Source organism: Anas platyrhynchos, chromosome 2 (assembly GCF_047663525.1).
Source record: "Anas platyrhynchos isolate ZD024472 breed Pekin duck chromosome 2, IASCAAS_PekinDuck_T2T, whole genome shotgun sequence".
Lineage (NCBI taxonomy): Eukaryota > Metazoa > Chordata > Aves > Anseriformes > Anatidae > Anas > Anas platyrhynchos.
The window spans coordinates 68,511,105-68,524,230 of record NC_092588.1 but is presented as its reverse complement, the minus strand read 5'-3'; the positions used below and the strand labels follow the sequence as shown (position 1 = coordinate 68,524,230).

General features: G+C 37.1%; 1 protein-coding gene across 7 annotated transcripts in view; it reads right to left on the bottom strand.

Moving 5' to 3' along the window:
- The window catches only part of PTPN3 (protein tyrosine phosphatase non-receptor type 3), a 160,104-nt gene that overhangs the window by 6,962 nt on the left and 140,016 nt on the right, over positions 1–13,126 (bottom strand). For all 7 annotated transcript variants that reach the window (XM_072034894.1, XM_027451801.3, XM_027451802.3 and 4 more), the window contains one exon: positions 7,549–7,677. In XM_072034894.1, the coding sequence (XP_071890995.1) occupies positions 7,549–7,677 (129 nt within the window). The remainder of the gene's footprint in view (positions 1–7,548; positions 7,678–13,126) is intronic.

Below are 13,126 nucleotides of genomic sequence, written 5' to 3'. Positions count from 1 at the left end.
TTTGCATCCAGACTGGGCCCCACTGCTATACTACAAATATAACTAATGATTAGAGTGAAGAAAAAACAAAACCAAAGAAAGAGCTCTGCTGCATTATACAATAAGGATCTCTCTCTTCACAAACTGAAACAAGCCTTGACATTGTCCCTTTATTTCTTCCACTTGTTTAGCAATGGTTAAACTGTTCGCTGTGTTTTACTAATCTCAATAGTCAAACTTAGCATTTGGCACTGTACTGAAATAAAACCCTCCTTTATCACTGCCTTAGTCTATAAAAGCTGACCTCTCACTAATGGTCCATGCAAGAATGCTTTCATAATGCTAGTGACTTCAAGAGTTTTTTTTGTTGCTGTTACTGTTTTGTCCTTAAGCTAACCATTACTGAAATATATGTCCTGTTTTAAATGACTTTGATTTCTGCTTTCGTCTTCCATTAGGGGAAGTGGTTCCACTCCCAGGGAACAGGCCAGTAAAACACACAAGTGACAGAATACCTACTGCTTATGTACCAAGCAGAGTGCTAGGAAATGGGTTTATTCCAGGCAAGGTAATTACAGAAATTTACCAAAAAGGCATTTTACAAGCTCAGAAAAGAGAAAAGAGTTAACTATTAATTTTTGCTTGTTAGTAATCTAGGCCTGAATATATTGAGTTGACTTTTTTTTTTTTTTAACAGTAGTTTATAGACAACAAGTACTACAAGCACGTTGCATAAGATCTCTTCAGAGTAAGAATACACACACAGAATCACACAGAATTTCTAGGTTGGAAGAGACCTCAAGATCATCGAGTCCAACCTCTAACCTAACACTAACAGTCCCCACTAAACCATATCCCTAAGTTCTACATCTAAACGTCTTTTGAAGACTTCCAGGGATGGTGACTCCACCACCTCCCTGGGCAGCTCGTTCCAGTGCCTAACAACCCTTTCAGTAAAGAAATTCTTCCTAACATCTAACCTAAAACTCCCCTGGCGTAACTTTAGCCCATTCCCCCTCGTCCTGTCACCAGGCACATGGGAGAACAGGCCAACCCCCACCTCGCTACAGCCTTCTTTAATGTACTTATACAGAGCAATAAGGTCACCCCTGAGCCTCCTCTTCTCTAGGCTGAACAAGCCCAGCTCCTTCAGCCGCTCCTCATAGGACTTGCTCTCCAGGCCCCTCACCAGCTTCGTCGCCCTTCTTTGGACCCGCTCAAGCACCTCGATGTCCTTCTTGTAGCGAGGGGCCCAAAACTGAACACAGTACTCGAGGTGCGGCCTCACCAGAGCCGAGTACAGGGGGACGATCACCTCCCTAGCCCTGCTGGTCACAGTGTTTCTGATACAAGCCAGGATGCCGTTGGCCTTCTTGGCCACCTGAGCACACTGCTGGCTCATATTCAGCCGACTGTCCACCATCACTCCCAGGTCCTTCTCAGCCTGGCAGCTCTCCAACCATTCCTCTCCCAGCCTGTAGTTCTGCTTGGGGTTATTGCGCCCCAGGTGCAGGACCCGGCACTTGGCCTTGTTGAACTTCATACAGTTGACCTCAGCCCATCGGTGCAGCCTATCCAGATCCTCCTGCAGAGCCTTCCTACCCTCGAGCAGATCGACACACGCACCTAGCTTGGTGTCATCTGCAAACTTACTGAGGGTGCACTCAGTGCCGTCATCCAGATCATTGATGAAGATGCTGCACAAAGTCCTGCCAAGTGCCTTGCTCCCTCAGGGTATCAGTAGCCCTTCGTGGGGTGTGACCCTGATTAGGGACATGGTTTAGTGGGTGATGTTGGTGGTAGGGGGATGGTTGGACCAGATGATCTTGGAGGTCTTTTCCAACCTTAATAATTCTATGATTCTATGATTCTATGTTAAAGAGGGCCGGCCCCATTACATTGTAAGAGCATGCTGTTAGTCCTCAAAACAGCTTCTTCTGGTGTGATCATCTTCCATTTTCTGCTACATGCCCTATTCATTCCTAGAGACCAATGTACTTGTCTATTAGTTACTCCAGGTATTCCTCAAGTTTCAATGTAGCTTTTTAGTTATTCGCGTTTTTATATAATCAGGTTGTTATTCTTTTGGTTGTGCTGTTCTGAGATGATACACACTGTTAAAACTTAATTGCCATATCATTTGCTTTTCAAAATGCCAAAGTATTTTAAAGTGCTTCAATTTTTATTAGTAAGTTAAAGCTGTTGTAAACAGTATGCATATTCATGTTAGAACTAATTGTTTTTGAACTCTAATCAATGTCTCATTCAGAAAATACAAAACTATTACTGTGAAATCTAGAATTCTAGTTATGTTTATTTTTTTTATTCTTTAAGTCTTTACACTCATAGTGAAAATCATCTTTTGAATTGAGAAAAATCAGTCAGCCAAATAGTGACAACTCTTGAAACTGCATGCAAGAAGACCACAGTTATTAAAATCTAGTGCATTATTCCTACCAGACCCTGTTTCTTTGTACAAAATTGGTAAGGAAAAATTAAGTGGTACCTCCTTATTACACTCGGGTTGTTTATCAAACCATTATTGTCTGCAAGTCAACTTAAATCCTTACCACAGATACATTTTTTTCCACTAAGATTTTCAGTGACAATTGCTATAGTAGCATCCTGATTACTGATAAATGAAAATTTTCTCTTTATAAAATTTGGCTTTATTAGTCCTTTTTTACAAGTCTAAACACACATATATTTAGCTGCATCAGGGCTTGTTACTCCCTCTTTCCCCCCATTTACTTAGCAAGCAGCTTCAGAGGTCTAGGACATCATATCTGTGTCCCATGGTATTTGTTATTTTCCTTCTGCTCATGATTATTATCCCTGCAGCAAAAATGCTGGCCGAAAAAGAGACGTACTTGCATTTGCTATTTCTGTGCAAGTTCAAGACATCTAATTGCATACACAGCTTCACTGTGGTTAAGCTAACATCCTGGATTTTGCTCAAAAACAGTCAGGGTAAAGAGCCATGATTTTTTCTAATAAGTCTACCACTGGGATTGCAACTCCTGTCAAAGTATAGGGTTGGCAGTGGTAATCTCTCAAATAGCTGCTGTACCACTTAGGAGACAATCTGTCAAAACTTTTAGCAACAAAAATATCCATCCTTCATCTTTTGGTAGTCTGTTCCTTGCTTCTTATAATTACACCATAAAGCTGGCTTCCTCATTTCATTCTGCTAAAATGACTCTCCCTGACAAATAAAAAATCAGGTGTTCTTCAGGAAAAGAGCACACACAGCTAAGAATTATAATACTCATATTGAAGGAAGGAAATCTAGGTTCAAGCAGTCAACATTAATTTTGACTTTTGTTAAAGTCCAAGCAATTGAGTTAACATTTTATTTTATTTTTTCCCCTTTAGGTTATAATTTAATCTTCAGTTAAAAAAAAAAAATCAGGTATTTTACTACATTTACCTTAAAATGGTCCTATTATCTAAGGACCTATTTTCTAAGCAAGAAAAAGCTATGCTCTTTGCTAATGGGCTTCACAAATATCTTGAAAGCTGAAACTCAACGATCAGGCTTAAGGCTTAGTTTCAGTTCCTGTCTCATTATGCCTCTTGACACCCCTGCTATAAAACTTTTAACCTACTCTTGTTCTTCAAATCTTTACCATTCAAAACCAACTTATTTTCTTCTACCATGAGTATTTGACAGAAAAGAATACACCCGGACCAGACACTTCATATTTGAAGTACCTCTGCAGTGCAGCAGGTTTGTTCAAGACAGTTGTGACACTGTCAAATTTATACAGATTTCATTGGAACGAAAATACAAGGTCTTGTTTAATGTGTGGATAGGTTGTTTCGCTGAAACTTTTGCAAGAATCTGTAACATGAACAAACCTAAACTTTCCCTCAAATTGCCATATGACATGCAATGCCTAAGCCTAAACAATTAAGATCTCTAAAAAATTACAAAAAATCTATTTTCAGCTGTTTACAGCAGAAAGTGTTGCTTATCTACGTTATCTGTTTCACCTAATATGAATTTAATGCAATCACTAGAAAGCCTGCATGCTGGTCATTCATAAATAGAAAGATACCACTTGTTCTTTGCCTTGCAATTTTACCTTCTTTCAGCAAACAGCAATATCCTTCCTTAGCAAAGTGAATTTATGCCTAATTTTCAATTTCTTTGAATTGCTACTTCAATTTATTTCCTTTTCCTTCAAACCACCTTCTCCATCATTGTGATGCCAATGGAAAGTGATAGCTTTTAAATTAAACAGAAGCTTTTCTCCCCAAATCCCTCTATTTGCATTGTCATCGTCTGCGCAATCACGTTAAGCAGTCCATATTATGACACAAGGAATTGTCTTAATTAATCATCTTGACTCGGGTTGTCAGTGCTCTCCTGTGGTGCTCACTCGTTATTATGGCAGTGGTGTAATTGGTCTTTAAAGGATTAAATTAAATCCATTTTTTAACATTGAATTCTTTTCTTTTCGGTTGAATGATTTATTTGAGTTAATAAAACAAATCAGGTGGGAGAATGACAGGGCACTTTGGAAATAACTAACAAGATGTGGCAGAATAATAATAAAAAAAAAAACCTGCAACATTTCTTCTTATTTCAAGCTCTTTGAATAATATGCTTCAGCAAGCATTGTCTTCATGGCCTTGTTAGGTTTCACAGCTGGGTTCTAGTTAAACTTAACTGAAATCAGGAAAAATGCTTGTTTAAAGGCAGAGGAAACCAGAAAAAAATGCTCAAAATATAACTGTCTACAATTGAAGAGGTTGGTATGCTGTAAGGCAATTATCTTCGAGGAAACTGAATGAAAGATTTCCTCAGGCTTCTCATTCTATTTTATTTTTTTTTTTTTTGAATGATTAAAAGTAACCTATTATCTTGTTTTACAAAATAGTGTGCTGTGTGATGAATTTAGCACTTGCACTACACAATTTCTCTCCTTGGGGAATCAGAACAAATGGACCAAAAATGTTTTGAAGTTGCTTTTTTTTTTTTAAAAAAAGAAAAAATTAAAAAATAAAATAAAATTTAAAAACAACGTAGTTCTTTATATACTTTCTCTTTCTTTTACTATAAGATAGATTTCAATCTTGGTCTGGAAAACAGAAGGGCCAGAAATTAAACCATATTTAATATCACAAGGCTTAGAAAAGCTCCAAGTACTTCATAGATCTGCAGTCACTTGCTGATCTTCAATTACAGGTGAAGAAGCACCAAGATAAACTGTGTCAGAAAAGTCCTAGGAAGTTTCTTGTTCCTCAAGTCTTCCAAACAAATGTGAACAAAAGGCCAAGGGCATCATTTCATAAACTTCTCTTTTTAGCTATTTTCCCTTAAGGCAAATTAGAAACCTGTGCAACTTAATCCACAGGAAACTCTTTCACAAATATGCCTTTCCAACAGGAAGCAAGTCTCTTGTGAGGTTTGAAGCTTTATCCATCTTACTACTAAAAGCTACTTCATAAAGACCAATCCAATGATGCTCACATTAACTCAGGGACTAATAAAACCCTGATTTGAATTCAGATGACTTATGTATTTTTCAAAGAATCCAACAACAATATTTGTGACAGAGAGCACATATAAAGCTTTGCAAATTCTGCTTTTAAGCAGAAGATGCTCCCAGGAGAATATGTTTGATCAGCTTTAAAAAGGCAGCTCAAATGTCAAATGGTATGTAAAACAAGGAGATACTTCAAGATACTTCAGTGTTTCAAAGAGTTTCTTTCACTAGATTTTGAAATAAAAGTCTTTGTACATTGCTCATCTGAAATACTGAACTCACACAAGGCTTCCACTTATTAGAGTCCTGTTTTTACTGCATTGGGTAGCTGGATGATGAGTGCTTGAGTGTGGCCACTCCATTTAACCGTATAAGCAAACTTGCCCTTAGTGGAAAAAGGGATTTAAAAACAGAATGCAATCAAAACAATCTCCTCTACAACAACAACAACAAAAAAAATGCATCCACCTAGGCCTAGCTCTTCAGAGCTATTAGAAGAATTTAGAATAATTTTTAAAATCATACCATTTTGTCTCATGAAAATAAACTCTGAGCAAGCATATGCCTTTGCATTAGAAATGATGCTCTCAACCGATAGCTTCCATGGGACAACTTTGAGTATGAAGTCCTTGTACTATCAAATCTGTTAGTATATCTGAAAAAGCACACTAAGCTCTTACATTGCCTTTATCTCAAAAAAAAAACTTTTATGAAAAAAATTCAACAGGATTTTTACATACCAGATACTAGTAACAACACACTAGAAATGCAAACACATACTGAATACTAGTGAATTTACTCAAAATTGTTAAAACAGTGATGAACACTGGCCAGGAAGAAGCATTGGAGGGGAGAAGCATTACCTAACCAAATTTAATTTGCAATCCATTAATTTGAATGACAGTGAATAGAAGTTTGCCTATTGCTCCTTGACTGGATGGTTTCTCATAACTAGAAACTGAGACAGTGTAAACAATCCTAACTGAAAGATCTTTGAATAGTGTAAGCACTAGTATCTCGCATAGTTAGGACTACAACAGAAATCAGAATCACATTAAGATGAATCTATGCGCACTGTCAAGATTCAATTGATTCAGTTACAAATTTATGAGACTACAGGACTGGTGATCTTGCTGTAAGAATGCCAATAAAACATTGCACTTTAAAACCTTTTTTTTGTTTGTTTGTTAATACTAGCAATTCTGGTAACACTAAAGCACAATCACACAGAAGATCGACTAGTACTAAAAATGTAGATTAGTATTTGGTCAGTTCAGTGATTTCTTATACAAGTATCTTATGATAGCATAAACCATTCATCTTTTTAGAAAATATTTGTGACCACAGAATTCTGGAAAAGAGATAGAGGGAAATATGTAAGAATGCAAGAGAACTTATGAACAAAAGCCAAACTTCAGACCCTATATTCAGGTTGTGGGAGATATAGATGTGATCCGAACATGAACTTTACAACATACATACATAGGTCATATGTAAGAAATACTCCATGTATTTCACTTCTGCTTTGCTTTATAACCCTCTCATTAGCAAAAACCATTACAAGCTAAGGAGTTTTAAACTGTGACGGAAGATAATAAAAAGGAGATTGTAAAACTCTATGTCTTCTCTAAAATTCACATCATTTGGATTTGCTTAGTTACTAGCTATTGTAGCCACATGTGCTATTAGCCAAGTGCCCCTTATTTCAACCTTGAAAGAGCATGGTTACTTAGAGAAAAATCTCATTGAAAATCTAAATATTTGTGAAGAGTCAGTGACTGCAACAATGTTTACAGCGAAGCACCAAACTTCTTTATGAAGCTCATCACGGTACCTGTACAGCATAATGGATTAACATATTACGAGACCATGTAACCCTTCAAAAAGTATGTTTTCAGGAAGCTCTATAGAAATAACCGTACGATGTTGATTCATTTTATGTATACACATATCTTTTATGAAATGTATATATTTCACACAGATGAGTATACACATACTCCCAGTCTATATCTACCTATCTACATAGGTATTCATTCAGCTTGCTTGGACGTAATTTAAGACAGCAGGCACTTACCTCAACATTTGTAACTACCATTTCTCTAATAACATATGCAATTGTACAATCTTCAGAGTGGCATTTGACACGAAAGCTGCCATATTCCATTACATCTGGTGGATCAGGCCAATACTGATGACATTTCGTCTGTAAAGACAAAAGGAAAATTAAGTACATGTCAAGTACTTCCGTTTCTAAACTTCCCACCTATGCTGTGTTTTACAGAATTCAAGGAGCAACTTTTCTGGTTTGTTGGTGAAGTGTTTACATCCAAATTGGAAACTAACGTGACAGGCTAAACTCTCTATAAACTTATGGCTTTAGACATTTATAATAATAATTAAAAAAAGGATATAAGATAAAAGCTTTCTGTCTTGTATTGAACAGCCATCTCCGAAAATAATTTCTCAAAGAATAAGTTAGGAGGAGAAACATGGACTTGTTCCATCTTAAGATGGGAAGCCTGTGTGTGTATGTGTGTGTTGGGAGGGGTGTGGTGTGTGTGTGGAGGATTTATTGGTATCTTCAGCTACCAAATAGCAGGTTGTGGTGAAGACAGACGTTCCCAGAAGTGTGTAATGCAAGGTCAATAGATGACTGAATAAAGGTGCAAAAAGGAAAATTCTGATTAGATGTTGGCAAAAAAAATAAAAAATGGTGAGAATGGTGAAGCACAAAAACAAGCTGCTCTAAGAGGCTGTGGAATCTCCATCCTCTGAAATAATCAAAACTTAACTAACATGACCTTGTGCAATCTCATGGATTTCAGAGTTACCTCTTTTAAGCAGATAGGTGGAACAGTATCTCCAGAGATACCTTCAGGACTGCATTTAGTTTAAGGGCATAAAAAATGAAGTATTTATTGTTTAATGCCTAACAAAAGTCATCAACATTATGTTGATGTGAGAAGAAGCCCTGCAAAACATTTTTTATTAAGTCAGGGAAATTTGCTTTTCAAATATGAGTTGGGCTTCAAACATTTGAGTGCTACTTCAAGATTTCATATAAACAATAATATTTTGCCAAAATGATAAACAATGCACTGTTACATATAAAGGTCAGATTTAAAGATATGTGAAAATTGAAATATTCCCTGAAAACAAAACCAGTGTCCAGGATCAGAATCATTAATGCAATTAACTTTAGTGGGTGCTCATGTGCATGGAAGTAATTACAGGGAAGTCTTCCAACTCCAAGAAGCGTTGAGAAAGTAAATGTACTGGTAAATGGGATAGGTATACCAGCTAGTGCAGATAGTGAGAGTGTGGCAGTCTGAAGTTCTGGGATTCACTGGTGATTTAGGGTTTTTGTTTCACTGTTCTGTCATAAAAAGGCTTTAACACCCTCTTTTAATCAACTGTAAAGTCCTGATCATGAGGGTAGCAGAGAAAAAAATTAATACATTTCAGTGGTTTTCCTCCTTCCCCCCCCCCCTTTTTTTTTTTAAAGGGGATGGCAATTTTTCTTTTGTATGAGAAAGACAAGATAAAAGTTGAAGGGAAAGTTTTATCTATAAATCTCACAAGGTGCTATATATTTCCTTTACATTCATCTTCAGATGACACCTGCTTGGGCATTCATCAAATCCCACTTCATTTACAAGAACATCCATCTACTGGCCTTGAAAAATGCAATCTTGACCCTCTAGTGTCATTAAAAAAGTGCCACTGCCTAGCTAACTAGCTTAGTCTACCACTTCAAACACATATTCTCTCTTTAGGCATATCTCATTTTCTCTACCTCTTATCTTCTCTTCTGCAGTATACTACACTATCACCGTTTTCCTCTGTTCTCTTTCATTCAGAATCAAAACCTTGACAGTATCTAAGACCCTAAGACTACTAAGACTACTGCCAGTCATACTGACAAACTACCATCATTTGTTCTTTCCAAAGTTAGAGGTACAGGCTTAGCTCCTCTTTCCCCTGACCCAATTTTTCCATAGATGATTCTTAAGAAGATTCAGTTTTTGTAGGATGTCAGTATGAGCAGTCAGAGCAGTCTAGTCCTTCTCCCACTTTCTTTAGGATTTACACTTCAAAACTGATAAGCATATCAGTTTCTGGCATATACTGCTTACTGCTCTATTCAAATGGTTTGATTTGAAAAGCAGGGCAAAGTTCGATGAGCGCATTTCTAATTTACATTCCATCACAAACACTGAATGAGTATCAGAGCTCTGTAGTGCAGAACAGTGCAGTTGAAGACTTGATCAGACTGGTATAAAGTTTTACAAAGTGGTTATAGGATTTCAATTACAGAGAGATAAACGCTACCAAATACTATGCCAACAAAAAAAGTGCAAGAAAAAAAAAAAAAGGAATATGCTAGTCCAGGTTTTCCCTCAGCACGACACACCAGGATAGCCCTAAAAGAAATAAACTGCTTAAAGCACTCTGTAAAATGTTTTATTCCTGCTCTGTGTTGAATGTTTTTCCAGTCAGCTGCATGGAACTTCACTGAGCAGGTAGATGCAGATCATGTACAAGCAGGTGGGAATGCTGTGGATCTAGTTTCCACTTCAGTTAAAGCTGTGGCTTTCTATTTTTCAGGTCTGTGCAGAGAATATATTGCTTTTGAAGTGCATAAGGGAACCTGATTAAGATTCCCTGGAAGATACCGAGCAGCTTTAAAATCATATTCAGCTTCATCACAGTGGTTCCTAACTGGTAAAGCGTGCCTTAAACACATTAGAAGCTAGGCTGCATAGGGCAAACGTGGTCTGTGAGACTTAGGAGCTGCATGCAGTTACACACACATCTATCTATACAAAGTTAGCCACAACCAAACAAGCTTGTTAATTCAGTTTTAGCAGTGGAAATGGTTGGGACACTGCATGAAAGGTCAAAAATCTGTACTTGTTTTCATCAAAGAAGGGAAAGGGAGGAGAAGGTCTAGGTCATACGGTTAGAGAAAGAGGAAGAGTTGAGCTGAACTCACTGAAACAGAGCACTGACAATTTTCTTGTCTACACAAAAGGTCATGAAGTGCTAAGTCCAGCTCTTCTGGATGGTTTTACCACAGAATAAACTAAAAATTGAAAATGTGTATGAACCAGTTATTAAAAGTAGACACCTTCAGGAAAGGCAAAACAACCCCTTGCAAGTCTTCCAGGTTTGATGTGACTCAAAAGAAGAAAATTAAAGTATTTATTTCCCCAAAATGCAGTCTACAACTATATGCCTACTTCCACAACTTAAAGATCTATATATAAAAATTTGTTTTGAAACTTTAAAAGCTGCTATATGAAAATGAAGTACGAGACCAAGCTGTAAATCACTTAGTGAAGAAAATCTTAACAGACCTTGCTTTTCGTGTGAATGTAAGTAAAGTCTCAGTATGGATATACAATCAATAGAGAATGTATGCCACTGCAAGAGACATGAAAAAATGGAGAGGATCCAGCCGAGGGCCACCTAGATCAGGAAAGGATTGGGTAACTTAACATATGAAGAAAGGTTATAGAAACTGGACTTGTTCAGTCTAGAGAATAAAATCCAGAGGGATTTAAGCAGGTATTCAATATCTAAAAGGTAGTTATACAAAAAGCTGTGCTGTCTTCACAAGGATGTGCAGTGACAGGTCAATAAACAACAGGCAGAGGTTGCTTCAGGGGGAAATCCTTCCAGGATACAAGAATAAAATTATTCACTATTAAGAACAATTAACCTTGGAATATGTGAAACAACAATTAAACAATGGCACTTCCTAGGTCCAAACAAGTGATGGCATATCCATTCCTGGGAGTGTTTAAGACTTGCCTCAGCAGAGCCCTAAATAACTGAATCTAATGCTTTCCTTTCAACAAAAGGACATGACAGACTCTTCCATGACCACGATCATCTACACAAACTGCATTACCAAATCAATGATGATCAATGCTCACCAAGGTCACTGTTCAGAAAACTATACAGATTTCAGTTTATACCAGTGGGACCCAGTTAAACTTTCAATAAGGCTGTTTAACCTTAAAGCGAGATCATACTGGACTGCATAAATGGCTTATTACAAATATTAATTATAATAACTTACATACATCATAAACATTAAATAGTAATTAGATGAACTACTAGTGTTGTAAGAACACTGTTTCTATAGTTAACAGTAGGTAGGAAACTTCAGCAGAGCCCAACTACATTGTGCTAGCGAGAAAAAGCAAGCAGAAGTGCAAACCAGTCTGTTCCCCCCCCTCTTACAATACTGCAGTCCCATGGCTGAAGGCAAGAGCAAGGCATGCTCTGTTTCTGGGGACCCTAAGAGATAACTCAGTCTGCACAGGAAGAGCAAGCAGGAAAAAGAATAACAGCACTCTGTCACTCCTTAACATGCACTCCTCCAGAAGTACAGCATGCCTGGTACTTATCCAGCTGCATCCTTAAGAACGGTTTCCTGTCCCCTACCCCTGAAAGAAAGTGATGAAGGAAATGAAACAACCCTAGGTAAAGACAACTTCCTCAGCTCAGGTTAATACCTCTTTCATGCCACTAAGAGCTATGCACAACTTCAGTTTTTGACAGCAAGTCACTGAATGGGAAAAAAGTCTTTTCCATTTGACAACATTTTGTGTTTTAACGTGAAAATATTTTTAACACACAATGATGCTTATAAACACTTGCAGCAAGAATACTTTACAGAAAGTTACTGTAGGGACAATAGTATGCAGTAACTGGGTGACATAATGAAAGATGCTCTTCACATTTTTCTAGGGCAAACTGAGCAAAGAAACGAGAAGAACTGATGAACAACTTCAGTTCTTCTGAGTGTCATTTGTGGAAGATAAGCAACATGAGCTTTTTTTTTTTTTAAATGTCAGATGTAAGACTGAAGACAGATCTCTTAAAGAACTAACTTTGTCAAAATGCTGGAGTTATAAACATAGGCCCAGAAACATACTCACTGATGCAGGGAAGTGTAATCTACCCTCTGCTTCACACTCATTTCATACACTCTCATAATGGCTTAACCTTTAAGCCTAACAGTGTGTTAAGTATGTTTTTTATTTATTTATTTATTTATTAACTACTACAGCTGAGACTGAAAGTTTTGAAATTTTACCATTTCTTTGTTCTGCCCTTTTAGGGCTCAGCTTTCAATGACTTACAAAAAGAAATTATTCAAATTTTAATTACTATGCCCATAACTTCTACTGTAGTAGTCTCGTTTCTCCTTTCAACTTAAGTCAAAATATAGTGCAGTCATTTCTACGAAAAGAAAAAAAAGGAACTTCACTGTTTGTTTTTTTTTTAAATCCCATGCTATAAATCTTAACACTGTTGAAAATAGATATATACATCTGGAATATAAGATCTCTGGGGCTTGAAAAGAGACATGGCATTTGCCAATAGGGATATTCTGGCAAAGTTGTGCATCTTTTTCTGTCTCTAAAAATTCACCCACAAACTGTGGTCACATTGGAATGTAAACAAAACTCAGAAAGCGCATGGTACATCCATACAAAGGCAGGATGGTTAGAAGTTAGCTGCAAATTGCCTTGAAATTTCCAGCTTACTGAGAAAAGTGCACATACTGGCCTGTGCTGCTTCTTAAGAAAAGGAAGCTATTTTGATTGCAATACAGAGGAAAGATAAGAGAGCAT